The sequence below is a fragment of the Alligator sinensis genome, unplaced genomic scaffold (genome assembly GCF_000455745.1).
Source record: "Alligator sinensis unplaced genomic scaffold, ASM45574v1 scaffold882_1, whole genome shotgun sequence".
Classification (NCBI taxonomy): Eukaryota; Metazoa; Chordata; order Crocodylia; family Alligatoridae; genus Alligator; species Alligator sinensis.
The window spans coordinates 626,987-650,832 of NW_005842500.1; the positions used below are offsets into that span (position 1 = coordinate 626,987).

At 44.3% G+C, this 23,846-nt stretch overlaps 1 protein-coding gene across 1 annotated transcript in view; it reads right to left on the minus strand.

The window, feature by feature from the left end:
* The window catches only part of LOC102379220 (tensin-3), a 477,473-nt gene that overhangs the window by 250,975 nt on the left and 202,652 nt on the right, over positions 1 to 23,846 (minus strand). Inside the window, 1 exon segment of the mRNA XM_025212996.1 lies at positions 5,171 to 5,209. Coding sequence (XP_025068781.1) covers positions 5,171 to 5,209 — 39 coding nt within the window.

A 23,846-nucleotide genomic window follows, 5' to 3' on the forward strand; every position in this document is an offset into this window, starting at 1 on the left:
GGTTCCAGCGAGTCCCGCGCTCCTGTCTCTTGTTCCTGGCGAGGTAAGTACTTGTGCCCGGAATAAGCTCTCTAGCACTCTTTGGGGTCCTTGAGGCATTTTTCCCCGGCCTATACTCAGAGCTGGCAGCACAATCTGCACTGCCACAGTCCTGCAGGGACTTGCCAACCAATCTTCTAAGTTTGTGGAAGTCAGCTTTCCTAAAATCAAGGATTTATACCCTGCTGACTGATTTCCCTGTCTTACAGTGGCTGGAGAAAGTAATTATCTCATAGTCATTGTCACCCAGTTTCCCGTCTATCCCCAGGTTGCTCACTAAATTATCCCCTTTGGCCAGAACCAAGTCTAGGAGTGCCTTACTCCTCGTCAGCCCATAGACTTCTTCAGTCAGACAGAGCTCTTCAGTGCAAGTGAGGAAGCTTTGTGAGCAATCAGATCTTTCTGCGTGCTCATCCCACAAGATGTCTGGGTTGCTGAAGTCACCCATAATGACCATGCTCCAAGTGCGTGCAGCCTCTGCCAGTTCTCTAGAGAATACCTGGTTGAGCTCTTCCTCTTGGTTTGGAGGTCTATAGTAAACTCCTACAGCAGGGGTTCTCAATCTTTGTGCTATCATGACCCTGAGTGCTGGATGGCGGTAATGGGGGACAGGGAGCTCACACACAGCAGCTGCTGCCACCATTTTCCACTCCACACTGCCACCACATGCCACTTTCCCGTGCCGCCGCGGTACCCCGAGAAGTTTGTGGCCCCCTTTTAAGTTGCTTGCAACCCCCCCAGGGGGTTGTGACCCACAGTTTGAGAACACGTGTCCTACAGTCAAATACCCCTCCCCATGCTCTCCCCGTATCTTGACCCAGAGGGTCTCAAGTCACCCTTCTTTGTTGCCAATCTCTGCTTCTAGGGATGTGTAATGTTCTTTCACATAGACAGCAACTCCTCCACCCTTCTTCCCAACATGATCCCTCCTATGCAGGGTGTAGCCCTCTATCCTTGTGGTCCAATCATAGGTGGAGTCCCACCAGGTCGCTTTAATCCCTATGAGTTCGTATTGCTTGTTGGTTAGCAGGAGGACCAGTTTCTCTTGCTTGTTCTTCATCCTTCTGGCATTTGTGTACAGGCAACTAAGCCTGCCATTGGAAGCCCTAGGATTCTTGGTGTGCTGTGGAAAAACCTGTCCTTCAACTGGTGTCAGAATATGCTTCCTATTGTTCCCTGGTATGCTGGTTTCATGGTTGCCATTTCTTGGGCTTGTACTAGTAGTTGTTGACCTTTCCCCTGGCTCTTGGCTCCTCACACCACTCCTTTCACCTCAGTATTTTAATTAGTTTCCTGCCCACCCCAATATAAATGTATCTGTAAACTCTAGTTAAAATATTGATCGGCAGTGCAGATGTCAGAACAAAGAACAATGGCCTCAAGTTGCAACAGGGAAAGTTTAGGTTAGGGTGTAGGAAAAAAAAAACTCTCTTACTAGGAGGCTTGTAAAGTGCACTGGAACACATAGAGGTTGTGGAATCTCTAACCTTGGAGATTTTTAAGACCCAACTAGACACAGTCTTGGCTGGGATGATAAAGTTCAAAAGGTCCTGCTTTGAGCAGGGGGTTGGACTAGATGACCTCCTGAGGTCCCTTACACCTAAATTTTCTATTATTCTATAATATTTATAATAAACTACTAGGAAGTTTATGCTGGCAACCACTATGTCCAGTACAAGTATTTAATAACTCATGCTAGACCCACGTGTTAACTACTTGTGTGGGACCCCAACAGTGCTATTAAATGCAAGTAGCATTAATATAAGAATAATCTTGTGTACAAGTAAAAAGTCAAAATTGAAAAAAAACATGGTTTATCACGAGTACAGCAGAACTCTTTTCCATTCATGATATTGCCCTTCTATATACTATTGTGTGTCAAGTTCAAGATCTCAGTCCTTACTCTTGTAGTGCTCACGACTCTGGGCTTAGAATATCTGTACAGAAGCCTAAATCTTCAGGTCTAGAACAGTGGAAGATAATTAGAAATGCAAAAAAAAGAAAGAAAGCCACATTGAAATGAAGAGTGTTGCCAAATGCAAAATGCACTCCTTCAAACTTCCTCTCCATGATGGAAACATACAGTTCAGCATATGTTTAAATTCATCCTTCAATTTTCCCCATGGGAGGGGGGAGCAGGGGTAGAAGAGAGAAACGAAGAAAGAGGAGCTAGACACCATCATATCACTTAAAATACTTTTGGAATTCACACAAACTATGGTGACAACTGCAGCAAAAGAACCAGAAAAGAACAGAATTGTGTGATGCCCATCACCAAATCCCCATAAATTTTGTACTGCAAGGTGTGCACTGGAATTATCATTATTTTTCATTCAGCTCAATTTAATATTTTTAAGAGCAACTAGGACATTATGGTAGATGCTGCACATTATAAGAACATGATAATGATGTTTGTCTAATGGTATATGCTAGGGTCCCATTGGGCTGTGTACTCAGTGCTGTATACAGATTAAAAAGACAGTACCCTCTGCAAAGAGTTTGCCATCTATATAGGAAGAGGAGGACGTAAAGTGATGCAGAGATGTACTCACAATCAGGAAAAGTAATCAAATGCAGTTTTTTGTCTATGCCAAATGAAAGGTTTAATCAAAATTCCATAAGGTGGTCAGAGAAATCCAGTTATATTGCATTTTATTTAGATTAGGAGGATGGAAACAATCTTCTACTTGCCTATTACCAGTAACTGCCATTTATTCATACTTCTATGAATTTATACATTTATTCATGCTTTTGAACTGTTGTGATGACCTGAAATAGTGAAGAGGGACTATAAATTATGTATGGTATTTCCTGAGTTACTGGGGACTTTCCTAGATGTCATATTTTTGCTAATGAATTACAATGTATAAAATACCAGGCTTTAAGTGCTATCTCGTCTGCATCGCCAGAACATTTCTGGTTCACAGTCAATACTTCTCAACATGGATTCCAATCCAAATTGGTTCCACAGAAATATAAACATGAAAATGAGGGGATGAGTGCAGTTAATAGAGTAAAATCAATCTACAACTCAGTAGCCACATCTACACATACGCTTAACTGCAGGGTAGATTAATTAGTTGTGGACTAAAGCATCACTGTCCACATATGACACTATTAGGCCACAGTAAGCTAACTGATGCTGCCATAAGATAGTACTGTCAAGAACAGTAGTTAACTGTGATTAAATGTACGTGTAGACGCTGCACTTGGGAGTAGTTTACTCCAGCTCTCACTCCTCTGGAGTTTATCGCTTCAAATTAATTGCATGCGTAGATGTAGCCAGTGATAGTATATCTCCTAAACCCACTTCCCTACCAAGAAAGTCAAATCATACTCAGAAACCAGAATCAGTGGAAGAAAATTAGATTAACTTAATTTCTCTGAGCCAGGAAGATATGGAATGACAAAGACATTTCATTATCTCTCCTGTAATTGCATGACAAGCAGAGGCATTGGCTTGTTTAAAAAATATAAATAAATAAAAAACAAAGCAGTCCTATTGACTCCTCTTGCTTGTTACTCACACATTTTGCCTCCTACTTCCAAATTCCAAACATTTAATGCAAGATAATCTCGGTCTAGAATTCTACGAGACTTAACTTAGTCCAGGAACTATAGATAAACCAGCTCCCTATGGATGTCCTTGTAACTTTAAGAACAACCATCCATGGACAAAAAGGCTATATCCAATAAATGTATGCTGATGCGTAAGATACACAGAAATGGAAAGCTGGGGACATCAGAGATGGTCCTGACTGCCATGACACTTCAGTTCTCAACCTTCTCATTTTGCTTAGCCCTTCAATATGTCCAGCAACTTCAGGAAGGTTCACAAAACTAAAGGTGCAAATAAGCAGAAGGTCCCCAGACTACCTGTGTTTGAACACTTACATAGAGCAGCATGCAGAAACCAACACCTAATGTAGATCTGGATCCATGAGCCACTGATGCTAGCACCTGACAACCCATCATACAGAGCATAATTCAGAAGCTCCCCTCCCCACCTTGTTTCATTCACATCTGTAGGAAGCAGCAATGCAGGACACATCCCAAATCAAATTCTACATAAATAAAGAAACTTTATCAGCATCAAGAGACAGCGCTGTCATAGAGAGGAAGCTCTTTTAACAGGACATTTAATAAGATAAATAGTGAAAAACAACAGAAGTAAAATAAGGAGCTTCTTTTTCCACTGCAATATGTTACCAAAGTTTTATATACAGTCTCAGCACTGTTGAAGGGTTTACTTAATGAACACATTTATTTAGCTTAAGCCTATAAATTCTCCCACTGTTTATAATCTTGAAGCTGCTATGATGGGTCACTGACCATTTGACTCTCATGCATAAGAATAAATGAACAAATCATAATGAATCATCAATCAGAATTCCTAACAGTACCTTCCATCTATAAAACGTAAAATGAATAAATATAATTGCCCCCGTTTTAACAAAGGGGAAGATGAGAAATAACGACATGAAATGACTTGCCCAACTTAACACAGCAGGTCAGTAGCAGAGCCAAGAGTAAAGCCTGGATCTTCTGATTCCTACTCTCATATACAATGCACAGTATCACAATGGGTGCATCTACATGAGACATTAATGGTGCTAATGCGCAGCAGAATTAGTTTACTGCACATTAGCATCACTTAAGAAGTGTGTGCCGGTGGTAATGTGCAGTAGCACCACATACAGTGCATTAATGAATGTGTAGATGGTTCCACTGTCTCCCCAGTGAGCCCTTTAAAATCTACAGGATTCAGTACGATCCAGCTCTGGGGCCACTTCCACAGAGCTAGGACTCCTACACTTCCCTCATTCTCACCTGCTCGCCCCCACACCTACCCCCACCCCCTCAAGCCATTACTCTGGCAATACTCTCAGTATAGCTGGTAGAAGTCTTGCCTAAATCAGGACAAAGCAATAACTCCAGGGTTTGACTCTACAATTGGCAACATCTGCCCAGGCAGGCACATGACTGGAAGTGTGATGAACAGACCTGATCACCCCCACTTGCCATGAGAAAATTCTCCAAATTGAAGAGTATGTCTGGGTGTGACTCCTGCCTGCTGGCTCTTTCAACATGCTCTCCCATCGTTTAGACCAGAACTGTCAAGTACACTTACCAGTTCATAGTTGATTGGTAGAAAGCAGGGGGTCACCACCTGGAATAAAGAGAATAAAGCCAAGAAATAAGACACTTAGAAGACCTGGCCTCATGAGGTTATCAATACAGAATTGAATACCCAAGAAGCTTAAGTATTCAAGACCAGATCCAAAACGAGGAATGTTACCAATTAATTTATTTTATACAAGACTTAACACAGCCAAAGGCAGATAAAATGATTTAGATTTCCCTTGTCTCCAAAGGAAGGAAATCTAAGTTTCAATTTGCCACACTATTCAGAACCAGAAGCTTGATACAGATTTATAGATATACAACCCCATCTATACTTAAAACATTTCTGATAAGAACTCCACAATCTATATACTTTCCATAAAACTTGTTTGATATTTCAAATGCCAAAATGTGTGGAAAAGCAGGAAAAACATCACAAGATCAGGTCAGATATATTGTTACTCCTGGGGAAACTAATTTCAGCCTCTCTGTATGGTTGCACAAGGCTGTTTCTTTTATTTTTGTCATACAGCTTTCATCTGAGTAAGGCACAGTGATTCTGCCTGTCATTTGATTTTCTGATTTCAACCTACAGCTTGGGTAAATAGAGGATGGAACTGATGGCATCTGATAAGGCACTTTAGGCTTCTTTAGAGCTGGGTTTCATCTGTCACTGGCCACAATAAGAAACAAGACACTAAACTGAACAGTGCACATGTTAAGATCCAGGATGATAACGTCCTACATATCAGTTTCACAGCCTCTCCTAATGTTGTCAGATGCTGAACGAAACTGGAGAGTCAAGAGAGCCAAACAGGTGAGCTCTAAACATAGAAGAGTTTACATTGTTTCCTGAAAGACTAGTTCACACAGATTGTGCTGCATTAATACTGGGTCTGTAACTTTGTAATACTGCTCTCAACTCCCATGGGAAAAAGATTTAGCCATGGGTTGATGCCCTATCCATTTTTACAGAAAGTAGGCAAGTAATTCGGCTCCATTACAAGGCAGATTTTGGCTCAGCACAGCACTCGTTGCTTTGTTACCATCCCTGCTTGCACCATTAGGTATTCAAGACTAATGGTGTTAACATGTTACCAAAAAATCAGTCATTATTTGTATAGTGCTAGGCTCCACATTCAATACATGACCATAACAAGATAGTTTAGGGGGGAAGGGACAACAGAATAGTGAGAAGCAAAAATGTTTTACAACTGTGCAACAAAACTCCCTCTCTAAAAATTTAAGCCATTAGCTTATTTTGCAGAGCATGAAAGTACACAGCCATCCCACACTGTTTCAGCTCGCCTGCCAGAAAGCATTGTGGCAAGCTAAGGGATACTACCAGTGCTGCACAGAAAGAAAGAACACTGCTTCCAGTGATAACTTATATCATCATCTTCACCGATAACTAGAGAGGCACTGATACATCGGTCCGATATTGGATCGGCACAGATATAAAGAAAATTGACTGTATTGGATTTCAGCCTGATGTGGCCAATAATTTGGCCAATAAATGTCTGTGCATGTGCACAGCCACAACGCAGCATGTAGGCAGCAAGGAACGCAGCCCGGAAGCTTAGAGAGCTGTGTGCAGCTGGTAAGCCTGGTGTGGTAGAAGGGAGTGGGGCAACAGCAGTGCTGGGAGGGGGGGCTACAGCAAAATTTTGGGGGAGGGGGCTGCACCCCCCCATAATCCCCCTCCCAGCACTGCTGCTGCCCACCCTGGACAAAACACAGCCCAGCTCCCACCAGGAAGAGCCCAGAACAGACCCAGTCCCAGCCCGCAGCCCACCCAGCCGGGCCCCACACAGATCCGGGGGCACACGTTCTCCCCCCTGCCATGTCCTCCTGTGGTACACACAGCTGTGGGAGCTGCCCCCCACCCTGCACCCCCTGGACAAGCCGCGACTCTGTCCTGCACCCTGCCTGCCCCAGCTGGGCAGCGCCTGCCCCAGCCCCACTCCCTCGCTCACTTCAGGATCCTTGAACTGCCCCCCACCCCCACCCCTTCCCTCCCCACTCCCCTTCCACCACAATAGACTTGCCAGCTGCATGCAGCTGTATCAGAAATCGGATCAGTATCAGCAGATATGTCTCCTTAAAAATCAGCTATTGGTATCGGGCCCCAAAATCTCTACTGGTGCACCCCTACCGATAACTTGTTCCAGCCTCATTTTGAGATTACATAGGAAACAGAGATGCATATCAACAGATGAAGGTGACACCGGTAGAAGAAAAGATGATAAAGAACAGACACCAAATGTTTCAGCACATATCCATAAAGCTTGGATGCAAAATGTGGGAAACAGAGTTCAGGTATTGTACAGTAAATTGCACCCCGTGTGGCAGGGGGGCCATGCAGTATGACGCAGTGCAGCCCATGCAGCATGCAGTCCCCAGAGACTCAGAAGTTGGACAGCCCTGCCCTAGACCATGGCTGTTCAACTTCTGAGCAGCCAGGGGGTGCACACTGCCCCCAGACTAGGGAAGGATGTGGGTAGGATACAGAAGTTGGAGGAGGGAGGGGGAGTTCAGTGCCACTAGAAGTAGCAAAGGAGAGCTGTACCCACACTGAGAGCCTCTGGGACCCTCCAGGTGGACACCCCTGTGTTAACCAATAAAGAGGGAGGGCAGAAATTAACCTGGCCCAACAAGCAAGCTCTTTGCCTGGGAAGGCAGGTGCAATAGCTAACAAGTGGTGAGCAGAGCAGGTATGAGAGTGGTAAAGATACTGGAGAACCATGCAGAGCAGGAGGCCAACCAAGAAAACAAGGGCTGCAGGGCCACCTACAGAACAGGCTGTGTTATGGCAGATATAACATCTGGAAGCAGGCCTGTGCAGATGTTGAGGGAAGCAGAAGCAGAGAGAGGAGCTTGCAGAGAACTTTTAGGGGAAGAGCGCCAGCTGCTAGGTCAGGCTCTTAGAAGAGTAGGAGCCCAAAGAAGCTATTGCAGACCATGTTCCCTAGCACTGGAGACTCACCTAAGGAGTGCCCTCTAACTGGGTGCTGGGCCTGAGAAAAGGTCGTCATCCTCATAAAGAACAATGATATAGAACAGGACTTGAGGGGTTAACATGGAACCCCTGGACTCTCTCCCAGTTGCTACTCCCCACAGCCAGGATCTCCAGGCTCCACTCCCCTCCCTCCTCTGGCTTCTGCTTCTGCTTCCTGCCCCTGCTCCTGCATGAGCAGGAAGGGAAAGCAGGTTGCCTGTATGGCAGGGAGTAATGTATGGGGAGGGGGGCAGGGCATTACCCATGCAGCGTGCATCCCAGGGGTCTGCATCCCACACAGCATGTGTCCCTGATCACCACCCAGATGCTGGACAGCCCTGATATATAGCCAGGCACTGGAGGGGCCTTGAATGTCTGGATGTGAATGTAACTGGAGCCTCCTCCTGCCAAGAGTGATACAGAAAGGGTCTCTGGAGCTCCCAGGGGAGGGAGGAGGGGAGTCTACCTAGGACTCCTGGCTGGGACACACCATAGCTCACCCTGCTTAGGTAACCTGTGTGTTAGCTCTTTGCCTTTAACAGAGGCCTGAAGAGCCTTAACACCCACCTGATCTGGGCCCAGGAGAGCCCAGTAAGAACAGGCTATGATGTACCTTGAAGTATGATATAAGCATCCAGGCTAAGAGTACCTGAAACCTCTCTCTCTTCTGCCAATGCTAGTAAAATAGGCCAGTGATATAAAAGTTTGTCTCCAAGTTTACTGGGACTCATCAGGGCTAGTGTGTTTAATGCCTATCCCAAGCAATAGTCCCAGTGGCAGGAGGTCTGACATGCCACAAAACTAAGCAGACATCCTGGTTACACACGTTTAAAAAAAAAATGAGGCACAGTCAACATAATACTGTAAGCAGCAAGAGCAAAGAGGAACATCAAGTCCTGTGCACACGGGATGGCAATGACGGGCAGAAAGCAGCAAAACTGACCATATCCAAATGCCAATTCAGGCCTCAATTCTCGTAAACTTTCACCAAGGCATACTGTGAAGAGATAGTGTGTGCCTGATAACTGGGTCCTTTCCTGCAAAAGGTCTACATCAGCACTTTGCAGACTTTACAAACAACAAACCCATGTCAAAAGAGAAAATTACCCCTCCCTTTCTAGCTACAAGAAACAAAAATAGTTACAACCCTCTCATGCAACTCCCCCAGGCTGAGAAACTGCAGCCTGAGCACATTTTTGCTGCTGATTTCATCATCATCACCCCTTGCGGACTCAATTTTCTCTGTTCAACTGAGCATGCCTATAGAATAGGTGGAACACGTTAAGAAGACTGTCATGATTATGATTCCAATGGTTGAGTGTGAAGACAGAGTCCATCTCCCTGACCTCCTGCCTGACACAGGTGTGTATAACATTATGTAATATCTTTAGAAAGATCACCCAACACTCCACAGAAGTCAAAGGGCTTAAGATCACTGCTCTTAAGAGCCACAGCTGTGCCTGAGTAAAGTGACAAGGCGCATTAAAGCTCCTGCAGATGCTTGCAACTGTCCCACTGCCTGCCAACTGTGATGGAGAAATTGCACTCCCTGATAGTTCTCTCTACACATCTAGAAATGGGCTGTGCCTTGGCTCAGCCATCAGCCACAAAGTGACACACGAGCTGGAAGAGGTAAACAGGTAACAATGTTTACAAAGAGAATAAATTATTCCTCCAAAGGCTACCTGTGCATTATTGGGAAAGGGTAGGGGCAGGGAGAGTATAGAGAAATGAGGGGGCATCAGGGAACAGGGGAAGACACGCTTCAGTTGATGCAGTTGACAAAGGAAGGGAAGGAGGATGAGTCACGGTCTTGGTAGAGGTAGATGGAAGGCACAGAGAGGATACTAGCAAGACAGACATTGCGACAGGAGGCAGGACAAGGCGGAGTTAAAAGTATGGCTGCCCCAGGTCACTTCTCATCCCAATTACAGCTCCGTCAAACTGTACCAACTTATCCCTTTACTTTTTAGTGCAGTTAACAACTAGCCCAGTGCAAGCAGCTGGAGTGCTTGCAGCTAATTTCCAGTGCCTACTCCCAGCTCCTAAGATGCATGGCACTGGCATGTGCTTTAACTCTGTATTTTGGCCTTCAGAGGTCTGGAGTTTCGCAGAATGTGGAGTTACAGAGGGGCTGAGGTACCATCAGGTCACCTCAACTCTGTGTAAAAAGTTTCATGTTAGTGAATAAAAAGTGTATCTCCTTGGTGCCCAGGGAAGGTCTTTCAAACAGCAGCAGGGGAGTGAAAAACTTTTTTTTTTTAAATAGGAAAATAGAATTATTAATCACAATGATTTGCAAGAGAACGCAGATACAAGTGTCAGACATGCAACTAGTTTTAACCAACACATTTAAGATGTCCTATATTTATTCAAGCTGGTGGTATTAATCTCTCTGATTAAATTCAGCAGTTCTCTAACCACTTCAAGCCCAGAAGAGCAACTGGGAAAGCTTTCACAATGACTACTGTAACAGCTAAGGAATATGGCCTAGAGCTCAACAGTGGGTCACTGACCTTGAGCTCAGGAGATTCATAGATTCATAGATGTTAGGGTCGGAAGGGACCTCAACAGATCAGAGTCCGACCCCCTGCATAGGCAGGAAAGAGGGCTGGGTTCAGATGACCCCAACTGTGAAGAAGTTCCTCCTAATGTCCAATCTAAATCTGCTCTCTGCTAGCTTGTGGCCATTATTTCTTGTAACCCCCGGGGGCGCCTTGGTGAATAAATACTCACCAATTCCCTTCTGTGCCCCCGTGATGCACTTATAGGCAGCCACAAGGTCGCCTCTCAACCTTCTCTTGCGGAGGCTGAAAAGGTCCAGTTTCTCTAGTCTCTCCTCGTACGGCTTGGTCTGCAGGCCCTTAACCATACGAGTGGCCCTTCTCTGGACCCTCTCCATGTTATCCGCATCCCTCTTGAATTGCGGCGCCCAGAATTGCACGCAGTACTCCAACTGCGGTCTGACCAGCGCCCGATAGAGGGGAAGTATCACCTCCTTGGACCTATTCGTCATGCATCTGCTGATGCACGATAAAGTGCCATTGGCTTTTCTGATAGCTTCGTCACACTGCCGACTCATGTTCATCTTGGAGTCAGTCCACTAGGACTCCAGGATCCCTTTCCACTTCCGTGCCACCCAGCAGGTCATTCCCTAGGCTGTAGGTGTGCCGGACATTTTTCCTCCCTAGGTGCAGCACTTTGCATTTCTCCTTGTTGAACTACATTCTGTTGTTTTCTGCCCACTTGTCTAACCTGTCCAGGTCTGCTTGCAGCTGTTCCCTGCCCTCCGGCGTGTCCACTTCTCCCCATAGCTTTGTGTCATCCGCAAACTTGGACAGAGTACATTTCACTCCCTTATCCAAGTCGCTGATGAAGACATTAAAGAGTATCGGTCCAAGGACCGAGCCCTGCGGGACCCCACTGCCCACACCCTTCCAGGTCGAAGCCAACCCATCCACCACGAGACTCTGAGTGAGATCTTAGGTCCTCTCATCAACTCTGGCACTGGATAGCCTCTAGCAATTCACTTCTCTGGTCTATGCCTCTGTTTCCCCAGAAGTAAAATGGGGATAATGATAAAGAGTTCCTTTCTAAAGCGCGATGAGATGTATGGATGACAGGTACTATCTAATGTATTTTATTATTAGTGCCCAAATTGTGTGGTAATTTCATATTTCATTGTCCCTTGGTAAATAATTTCAAACAGGAGTCAAGTTAGTGTCGAGGCCACGGCAATCGTTGGAGCACCTTGGATGCTGTAACAGCTTTGCATTATTGGTGATTCTTCAGGCAGTGACCTGGTGGCGCCCATCTCCTCTCCAGGTATGGACGGTCACTGGCTCACAGGAAGCTCATCTGCCCTTTGACAAGTCTTATTTTTAGTTCTCTTGGGTGTCCACATACACTTCTCACCCAGGCCAGCCCAGGTTGGGGTGCCGGTTTAGTTGTCAACAACCCTGTGCCTGCCTCCCCTTGATGGCACTGCCTTTGCCCGAGCCGCTGACCTTGCTCGCCAGGGACCTTTGTGCAGATCCCGGAGGGTACCTCGGTTGCCTTCAGGGTGACCCCCAAACTCACCTGCCGCGACTTTGAACGTTTCTTCAGTGGAGGGGGTCCCCTCTGAGGATGCCTTCAGAGCGGTCACGCATCTCGGTGGACGTTCATGGGGCTCCAACCTCCCTTATGCCCCGGCCACGCGCCAACCTTCGAGGCAGGCCTCCAAATCTTTTCGCGGCTATCCCCTGCTGATCTGTTCTCCAGTCCCCGCAGCTCCTCCTGCCGACAAGCACCCTAGGCCCTGACTGGACCTGGAGGGTCCAGTGGCTGTCGGCCTTCGGGCTTGTTTTGATGCCTTGAGCCGCCTAAGTCTGAAACCATTGGCCTTTACGGGGTCCTCACGCAGTTCCGTTCTCACTGTTGGACGAAGTCCTGTATAGACCGGCCTGGTGCTAAGGGCTCCGCTAACCCACTCTCACTAGGGGACAAAAATTACACAAACCCTAAAAGGGAATACGATCAACACCTTCACCACAAACCCCTCATCCTAAGGTGACCCAGCCTTGACAAAATCAAGAAGCTAATAACGCTGCCAGGGGAGCATGACAAAAAGGGAAAAACAAGAAGAGGAACACCCACAGGAGGGAGTCCCACACCCTCCTGGCCTGTAATGTGCCTGACGCCCCTAGGCTAACGTGCCCTCTGGGTCAGGATCCAAGCCTTCACCCCGGCCAGGGTCCCTCTCCCCTTCTCTCCAGGATCCGCCTCCACCCTGGAGCCGTGGCACCTGTTTTGATGAGGGCTCCCATGCTGGCTATCACTGCGGTCACTGTCACCCTCCTCGGTGGTCCTATTGATCCCCCGCTGGTCCTTTCCACCACGGGGACTCCTCACAGCTTGCTACCTCAGCCTCTGTCGGCCTCCCTGCCGGCTCTCCTGATCCCTGCCGGGCTTCTTTTGCTGCTGCTGACGCCTCTACCGCTGCCGGCGGCTGCAGCGGCTAGACGCTGTCCACCCCACGGTCTCCCATGGCTCCTCCGCTCCTCGGTGTCGCCCCTGTGCCTTTGGGGCCACTTTTTATTTCTGCCGGGTGGCGTTTCCTTATGACGTCACCTGGTTCCAGCTGGATATACGTGCAGCTGACAAACCACACAGGCAGTTTTCTGCTGCGCGTTTTCTCGCTCTGCCCGGCCCCTACAACACATATGTTGTCGTTTTCTTTTCTTTTTACTTCGGGTTTGCCTCTGAATGAGGCTTCCCCCTTTTCTGGGCCTGTGCCCCTGGGACAAACCCAACCACAGAACAGGCTGTACTGATTTACATGGTACCGGATACCAGACCAAGAGAGTCCTGGCCTAACAGGTTAGAATTATAGGTTCATACAGGAGAGCAAATTTAAAATGAGAAATGCATGTAAAATGTTGTATTTCTTTCTTGATACATTTACAAGGATAACATTGGCTTTAAAACTTGTATCTGTGACTTATAAGCAGATTCCTTTCTGCAGAACATAAACTGTAATGTACTTGCCGAAGTCAGATGATTCAGTTTTCTCTGAAGTACAGTGTTAAAAAGCAAAGTTTGATAGTTACTTTAATCCAATCTAACATTACTGTAGCGCTGGAAAAGGCAAAATAAAGGCCACATTCAACAGATCTAAAGTTTAGTTGGTTTTACATTCAAAGCATAATCCATAAAAGGATTTTCCTGTCCATTTCAGAAAGTACATCTGTTTCAGACTGCGTGGAAGCATGCATTTGCAAATTAGTCACCCACTTTCAATATTATATTAAAAAGTATCTAGCATTTATAAAAATGTAATAAATAAGAAATTGTATAAATTGTGACTATTTTAATGGATAGAGTAATCTATCTTGATATTTAGAGAGTTTCATTTATTAACATGCAAAACCCTAGATCAACTTTTGAGTAACATGCACCTATTTGGTAATGAAAAAAATATGCACACACACTTAGGCATGTATTTGCCAAATATACAAATAACATGCAAATATTTGTGTACAAACTACCTGATTTTAGTATGCACAAAACAGAGCTCGTAGGCACAATTCCCTATCTAGTGGTGTTTTCCTGAGTCAAGGATTTACTTGGGAAAGTCAAAACCATGATGAGACTATTTTTAGACTGAATTAATTAAATAAAGAATTCTGATTCCAGTAATTCTTTGCCTTGCCTGAAAAACCACGGGTAACTTTTCTTTATATCACTGTCACACATTATTTAACTAGTCTTCACAAACATTAATTTAAATGGATAATGTATCATTTGTTGGCTTTCTAACAGCATCCATACTAAGGGAATGAAGAACATTATTTCCTGTTTTAACAGCTATACAACAGTGCCCCTCTCTGTTGTAGTAAGGGGTCAACTGTGTGGGCATCCAATGCTTATATTCCATCCTTAACATAAAAGAAATCTACAGTTGGGAAGGTTTATTTGTGGCAGCGCCTCTTCGTACAATTAGTCTGGCATTCTGAAACAAGAAGCTCTCTCCAGAGGGAGAGTCAGGAAGCTTGCAAGCAAGGTTTCAAGGTTTCAAAGGATGAAGAGCAGATGTCATTTTGCTCCCCTTGCAGAACTACCACTACTATTTATTTTAGGTGTATTGCATCATTCATATGGAACAATAGCTAATATGCAAGGAAACTGCTAATTTGCACTGAAAATTATAGATCTGGCTTTCACAGGGCACTTTTCATGCACAACAGAGAAAAATCTTGTTCAAGTGAAAATATTTGTCCTATTAAGTACACTCCAATATATTAGTAATCGATTTAAAAGTTTAATAGAACAAAAAAGAATAGAGTAAAGAGGCCATAGATGTCTTGCAGTGCTTACAAAATTACAGTTAATCAAAGGAGAATTAATGGGATTTTGTGAAAACCTTTTTATTGATTAACTGTTCTGGTTACACATTAACTTTTTTTTGCTCAATGATTCTTTTTGATGCACAACCCCAGAAGAAAACTCTCTGATAAAATGAAAGAAAGATTACTGCATTCATTATAGTATCCACAAGTAACTCTATGCTCCACAGAAATTGTGTTATTTGTGAGTTAACTATTTTCAAAATGAAAAAATGGTCCTTTAAGTTACAAAGCAACAAAATAACACTTTCTAGAAAAGATGTCCTGATGTCAATACTACCAGCTTCTGATCCAGAGATCTATTTCTCTCACAATCATTTTTCCACAAGTAACTCAGGATTCTGACTTGAGTTCATCAGAAAGCAGTGAAAGAGCACTATTAGCATTCATGCTGGGCAGTAGAATACCTCTGAGGGCACCTAAATACATTTTAGCTTTTCTTCCTTAAGCAAAACAGTGTTTACCACACCAAATGCTCATTCTACTGCAATTTTTGTTGTTGCTAAACACAGAGAAAATTCTATTCAGCATAGTACAATTTTTAACTATTAAATAATATTTTGACAAATGAAACAACTCAACCAACAAAGACATTTCAGGCATCTCAAAAAAGGTTGTGGGGATATCATGTGCAACAGCAGAACTGTAGTAAAATCAGAATTAGAGGTAATTTATTAGTCACTTCCTCTGAAAATTCTCCCCAGCAGATTATAACAGATTCTTGAGTCCACTGAGGTCAGCTTTACCTACCAGGCTAGTGTACACCCATTTTAAACATAGCAAATTCTGAAGGCAATAAAAAAATATGTTGTGCATTTTACTTAAGAAACATTGGGCTGAAACAGATATAGCAGTCCTGAGGTCATGGCAGTGACTGTAAAAACTAGGAAGTTTTATTTATCTTATCATTTTACAACTCTATTAAAAAGCAATTAGAAGCCAAGAAACATGAGACTGGCCTCCTAATAAATGTACTCAAATGAGCAAGCACAGCTAAAAACTCTTCAGTTTCAAACTGCGATCTGCCTGTCATTTTTTGTGGCCTTATTAAGTGTCTCTGCTTCAGCATTTTACATCTCAAAGTAAAGATAATACTTGTCCACATTAGAGAGATGTTATGGGAATTAGTTAATGTTTGCACAGTTCTTTGAAAAGAGGAAAACACTACCACAAACACACAACAGACACATGCAATTGGAAGATGCTTTTTTGCTTTATTTGGGTTAATGAAGCATCTTAAAAGCAGCGTTGCATTCCTTCAGAAGAAATTTATACTTCAACATTTTGCAAATCCCTATGCAAAAAATGCCAAGAAAGCAATGATGAGAGTTGCTGAATATGAAATCAACAGAGCTGCTGGTAAAGAAACCTTTACAAATGGCCTGGAATGCAGCTAACCCAAGACATAAAAATGTATTGTTTACATCTCTCTGCCACCTGGAAGCTTGGCTTTCTTCCACACTGTGTTGTTTGATTTGGCAAGGTCAAAGACTCGACCTACACTGAGAAACCCCAAAAGGAAAACAGCAAACCTGTCAGCTTGCAAAAGAAAAAAGAAAAAGTTTTTGTCTATATAAATCAAAGTCCTCTTACAAGTCTCCCAGAGCATACAGAAGGGGAGACAGTTGGTACATAGCTCCACGTGGCTCATTTGAAAAGCAGAAAATAGAAGGGTCTTTTCATAGCTCCCATGAGTGAGGTTGCTTCTGGGCTAGGGACAGACGTTCAACAAGCTTGAGCCTCAATTGATTCAATCTTTGCAGGTTAGTCTAACCTAGCTAGGCTAAATCAATTTATAATTGTGCAGACATCCCTGAAATTCAGAAACATGCTTGCAGTGGCTCAGGCTAGAAGCCGGGGGGCGCTAGAGCAGCCCTCCCTTCCTTTCTGCAGGGAGCTGAGAGGGGCATGGCCAGGCCCTGGCAGGACACTGTAATTAGGGAGAGGTTTCCCCCCCTTGATAACAGAACATTTATCAGTTCTGTTATCAGCATTTAACACCCCATCAGAAAACAAAGCCTTGCTCATTACAAGCTCTTCTTAAACAGCTTTGTGCAAAGAAAGCAATGCAGTGTCATTACCAGCTGCTGTGCTGATTACCTCCAAAAAGCCCTAAGCGGACACTACCCTATCTGCCCCACACAGCATTAGCTAGAGATGAGGAAGGGATCTCTGCTTAAGCAGCAAGTGGTGAGAGGGGAGGGGGGGCAGCTCTGCTGTGGAGCAGAGAGCTCCACCCAGCCCAGAGAGCATGCTGGGACGCTGGGGGAGTCTGATTTAATTTAAACAATCAAGGGGTCTGGGACAGACATTGCAATAACCGGTTTGAGCCAAATCAGTTAAATCTGATACTACATTCAACCAGGTTCATCTCAAACCAGTTTCAGTCATTCTCAAAATGGTTTATGTGCACTGAACATCTGTTCTGTTACAGGTTTAAACCAGTTTCTGATCACTTAAACCAGTTTATGTGTAATGTCTGTCCCTAGCTGGGGACAGAAATAGACGAGCTATTCAGATAATCAGAAACAGGTAACAAGACAGAAATCTTCTGTTGGTGTCACCCACTCTTGAACTCAGATAACAAAATATGCCCCCACAGAGTACACAGAGAGCCTGGGATGGAGTACAGTAGTCAGAACCAGTAACTAGGGTAACTTTGCTCAAGTGACTGCTCCTGTGGTTTGGCTGTGCTCGCCTAAGCAAGGGGTATAGTACTACTTCCATCATTAGGATGTTGCAATTCATTGATCAATGCATGGCTTGTAAAGTACTTAGAGATCTCTGGCCTAGTCATATTACAAAAGTGCAAAAATGAAGCATGCAGGCAGCTTACACAAGTGAAACCCCCCCCAAAATCCAAACCAGCATTTTAAGCATAGCACACACCTGCACTGAGCACAGCACATGCCCACAAGAGAAATCCCATTAGTTTGACCTGGCTCACCCAACGTCTGTATAGATTGCACGCTTCAGTGGGGCTTTCTGGCACTTATCTAATTGAATCAGCTTTAAATCAAAGTGCCAAAAAGCCCTAATGATGCGCCTGATCTAGACAGATGCTGGGGGGCCGGGTCGAACTAACGCACTTCCCCTTTCCGTGAAGCGCTAGTTTGGGGTGGGTTTTTTTCCACATCTGTCAGCAACAGCCAAAAGTGTTAACCTCCACCTTCTTCCCTCCCCTCCCCACCAAAAAAAAATCTTTTGGTGGTTTGCTTTAAAAGGTGGGGAAATGCGCTTGCTTGACAACTGCATTTATCTTTGAGAGACTTTGCTTCTGTTTCCTTTGTAACAGATCTGACCTCTTAAAGCTTAATTAGGTACACATTCCTCACTGAACTATACTATCCTTTTAGGATTACAGACCTATTTATTTTGGTATAATCCCCATGAGAAAACATGCTTCATTTGCTAAATCAAATAAATCTGATACATTTCCAGAAGGGGAACTGGAAAAAAGAAGGAAACTGATTTCATGAAAAGTTTCCCTCCTTCAAGAGAATAAACTACTATTACAGACAGAATATTCTTGGGACAAAACAAGCTAGAGGTATACTAGACCTGTATTATTTTAGGTTTTTGGCCTGAGATTCATGGTTTGGAGATACTTATCAGGCTTTCAGGACTCCTTCTAAATTCTCAGGACTCCTGGTAGAGCCACAGGCATCAACAGATTGTAAGGGACCTTGGAAGATTATCGGGTCCAGCCCCCTACACCAAGCAGGAAAGACAACTGGGGGTCAGGTGACCCCAACAAGGTGACTGTCTAGTCTCCTCTTGAAGATTTCCAGGGTAGGTGATTGCACCACCTCTGGAGGGAGCTTATTCCACAGTCTGGACACCCTGACTGTGAAGAATTTTTTTCTAATGTTGAGCCTGAATCGGTCTTCCAGGAGTTTGTGGCCGTTACTCCTGGTTTTCCCCTCGGGTGCCCTGGTGAACAGTTGTTCACCGATCCCTTGATGTACTCCCCTAGTGGAGTGCTAAGTTGCTACCAGGTCCCCTCTCAGGCTTCTTTTCTTCAGGCTGAAGAGTCCCAGATCCCTCAGCCATTCCTTGTATGGCTTGCCATGCAAGACTCTTTTCAAACAGGTGGCTCTTCTTTGGACTCTCTCAAGCTTGTCCATGTCCTTGTTGAAGTGTGGTGCCCAGAACTGGATCCAGTACTCCAGCCGTGATCTCACCAGTGCTGAGTAGAGCAGAAGAATCAGCTCCTTGGTTTTGCTGGAGATGCATCGATTGATGCATGCCAGAGTATTATTTGCCCTACTGGCTACAACTTTGTTGGCTCATATTCATACTGCAGTCTATTATTACCCCCAGGCAACACTGTCCCTGTGGGGGGCGAATCAGGGTGACTGCCCTAGGCTCTGTGCTCTACTGCCAGCTCTGCTGCTGCTGAGCACTGCCAACTCCAGTTGCTCACCACCCCTTGCCCCCCATTCGTCACCTCTCCTCTCCTCAATGGCTCCGGCAGCTCGCTACCTCTCCCCCCCCCCCAAAGGCCCTGCACACCCCTAGGGACAGCTCTGCCCCCAAGTCCCTTTCATTCAGAGTGCTAGTCAGTTTGGTGCCACCAAGCTTGTAGGTGTGTTGGGGGTTGCTCGTCGCCAGGTGGAGTACTTTACATTTCTCAATGTTGAACTTCAGCAGATTCCAATCCGTCCAACTTGCTAGCCTGTCTAGGTCCGCCTACAACTGTAGCCTATCTTCAAATGCAACCACGCTCCCCCATAACTTGGTGTCGTCCGCGAACTTGGCCAGTGAACTCTTCACCCTCAAAGAGTTATAACTGTCCCAATGTTATAACTGCCATTGCTACAGTGGGCATAAACTATGCAAGATGCATCAGTAGTATTTGAGGATGAACAGAGGTGGGCCCTGATATGACAAACTGCTCTTGAATTAATAAGCCCCACTCTTTCTAGCATTCAATAAAAGTTGGAAGCAGATTATCTGTCTGAATCAAATTTTACTATAAAATTATTAGTTATTATATTTTTAATGTGAAAGGGGAATCAGGGAGGACTTTGGTAAATAGCCGAAAGGGAAATTTCAGGCAACAAAACAATATATTGTCAAGTAGGCCTTCACGATTACATGAAACTATACTTTGTTTCTGATATCCTGTATTTCCTTCCCAAGAGCACAGTATCTTTAAACTCATGCCATGGCATCAGTTAACTCAGAAGGAAGCATGCCACCTAAGTTGCCAAAGCCACTTTCTGCAGTATCCTGGGTTCTTTAACAGGGTTTTTCCACACTGAGGTATTGCTCAGGCCCACCCTTATTCATGTTCTGTGACCTAATGAGTTCACAAGACCATGTGGTTACAAATGGTAAAAGTCAGGACTGCAGTACAGACAGGTCAGAATGATGGCTGTGAGCTCAGTCATCATTTCTAGTACCATAATCACAGTATCTAACAGGACTGTTATGGAAAGCTTTGGAAGCTGAACTTGACTTTAGCTTTAGCCCTCCTGCTTCTCAAAAGAAACAAAATATAAACAGAAAGATAAACTTCCTGGAAGGCTTGCGAAAGAAGTATCTTGAGAGCTGATCAAGCATAACACAAGTTAGGCAACCTTCACACTTACGGTATTGGAATCACAGGATGTATGTTGATAACTTCCTCCACACATTCACAGTTTTGCTGCAACAATGCTCTCAATCCTCAGGGTTTCTGTAGATCAGTGTTTTGACTCCTCTTCATCACAGCAATATGATATTCTCACACAGTATAACTCTGGAGGCTGCAAGGGCAGCTTGAGACTTTAGAGTCTCTCAGCTTCATGGCTTACCCAGAACACTGCCCAAAGGAATTTATAATCCCCAAATTGTGACAAGAAAAGAAATGATGACGTGTTGGATAAGAGGCACAGCATCCTGGTTAATGCTCTAAAGACCAAAATAGTTACCACAGCTAAATAAAGGGTCAGAACTGATAAAGATAACAAGCCCTTGAATCAAGTCTCAAGTATTATATACTTATATGCAACCTTAACAGAAGACTGTGACAGATAGACACAAATACAGAATTTTCCAACTTAGAAACCAAACATCACAAAAGTAATTCTATTTGGGACAGGGAGGCTGCAGAATTAACCCATCAGGCTGAGAAACAAACTCTCTAAGAACGCTGTCAGTACAGTTTCATATCAGGCAGAGTTTATCCAGAAGTGGGGAGTAAATCCTTCTCCAGCTAGCTTGAGATCTATGCTCCTGAGTCCTGATCCAGACAGCTAGTGCTGAGAGCTTCTTCCGGGAGAGTGGGAACACAGACAGGCATACCTCCATAGAGAACTGAGAAATCTCAGGGGGAACCCACTCTCCCCATAGAAGCCTTCAGTGAAGAATCATGTGGAACTGGTACACAATTCACCTTTGGTAGGCACATGGCCGGCAGAGACAGTGATATGGAACCAGTCACTGGATGCGCCAAAGTGATCCAAGATGATTTAGAAGTCTCTCCTGAGTGAGAGACTATTGTGAACATAATTTGCAAAAGGTGGGGAGGGGAAGATTCATAAATCCTACTCCCCTGACCTGTTTGACAAGAACAGAGGAGATTGTTTCTTACAGAGCATTAAATTGCATGAAGGACTGAAATCAGATAGAGACAGAGACCATGGTACAGGGCCACAAGTATGTATTTACTAACAAGCCCAGCTCCACACATTGCTACCCTGAAAAGGGATAGGAAAAAAAGTTGTGACAATCACAAAAAGCTTGTTGCTGTTGTCATAGTCAGTGTACAGCTCTTGCCCATGATGGACAATCTGCTGGACAACCTAAACTGAGCCAGTACCTTGGCATCCTAGAATGGATTAAGGATAAGGATGCCAAAAAGAAATCTGTTTTCTATGTCGATTTGGGAATATACAGAATCAAAGTGCTACTGTTTGGATTTAAATTTGTTGGGATAATTTTCCAGATATTCATCAGCCAAGTGTTAGATAGGCTGTATAATTTTACCTGTGCCTGTACTGTCAGCAGCACCATCTACAACAGCAGCTGGGAAGAACAACGGAGTCATCTGGTAGATGTGCCAGAAAGAAGGGGAGGCAGGTTTATTACTCAACATGCTTAAATGTGTATTCAACAGAACTTTAATTCTTAAGGAGTCTCAGTGTTATTTGGGGGTAGCTAAGATACCATCAGCAGGTTGTGTGGGGGAAAATGCACCCCAATCCATTAAAAGAATAAATCAGTCTACACTGCCCTGTACCCAGCATTGAGAAACAAGTTCAGTCTTTTACATGGCTTACTAATTGTTTTATAAAAGGTTTCAGTGAATTATTATCATTCCTATCACTGACCTATGTAAGAAATATAAACCTACAAAATAATTGGACAGATGTCTGATCAAAAAGGCCTGTCCTGACTGGTCCTGATTTTGATAAAACCTTCAAGCCATGCACTGATGCATCAGACACAAGCTTGGAGACACTGTTAACACAGGCGGGGGGAGTGGCACAACACTTCCCACTGATTTCATGAATGAAGCATTAACTTCTTGTGAGCACACAGTGAAAGAAAAGGAGTGCTTTGATATCATGCGGATAAAACTATCTTGCTGATCACAGGTTTGGGGTCCTAACATTATCCTCTAATGTGGCTTCACAAGGGGGCAGATACTGTTGAGACTTGGAACTGGGGCACTATGCTCCAAAATTGATATGATAGTCATGCATAATCAAAAGAAAGGGGGAGTGTAACATGCTTTGTTTCAATACATAATCCCAGTTATGAGGACTTCAAGAGAACCCTGGGGCAACATCATCACTTTTTAGGAGCAGAGTGTCATGGATACATACAAATATGCAGGATTGGTACCCTGCAAGTTATACATAGATATTTCCACAACGTACAGGAACTACTGTGGTATTTGATCTCTACTTATGGCTGACGCTAGGGCTTTACTACAGTTGAAGCCAAGATCAAAGTGGAATATCAGTCCTAGTAAAGGATAGCAAGCCAGGCTGAGAAGAGGTTGCAGTAAGAGCATGCAGGTGATCACGCCTGGAGGTCCAACACAGAAACAGGAGCAAGCAGGGACAGGCAGAAGGGTCCAAGCCCAAGGTTCAGGGCAGAGTCAGGTTCAAGAGTTCCAAGCAAGCCAGAGCCACAACAAGAGAGTCTGTTGCCCAGACAGCTCTCTGCCATCTGGTGTGAGCTTATGCAGGCCAGTGTAGCCAGGGCCATCTCCTTGAGGGATGGCCCAGCCCAATTCCTTGATTACTTCCAGCTGAGGCCTGGGACTGCATTTGCCCTAGTTAGGCCTCTGCTCATCTGGATCAATTCCTCTTCAGACAATGACTATTTACACCTCAGAGAAACCCTGCCTTGTTAAGAGAAAAGTTAATTTCTAAAGTATATACCGATCACTGGAATGCTTATTGATCAGCCAGAAGAGAAGCAATGTGTACTTGAGAAGAGGTTTCAGCCTCAAACAATAGCTGGTTATATAATCAAAGGAAATAATTCAGTTTATACCAACAAGGGCTGAAGGGCATTTCAAAAGAAAGAATCATGTTGAGAGAGAAGCTATACTTCACAAATAAGTGATATCTGGAAAAATCTAATTACAAGTGTATCTGTCTGGAAGGAGAAATTATATGCAAGGATATAAATATTTCTGCCTTCTTTAAATTCAATATTGAATTCAGAAGGAAACCTGACATTACAGACAGAGGCCTATCTGGAGGAAGAAAAACTTCCACATAATACACAGGGTCTCCAAGAATGGAATAGAAAAAGAGGGAGTATATAATGTTAAGGTCTTTAAGTGCTTTGTG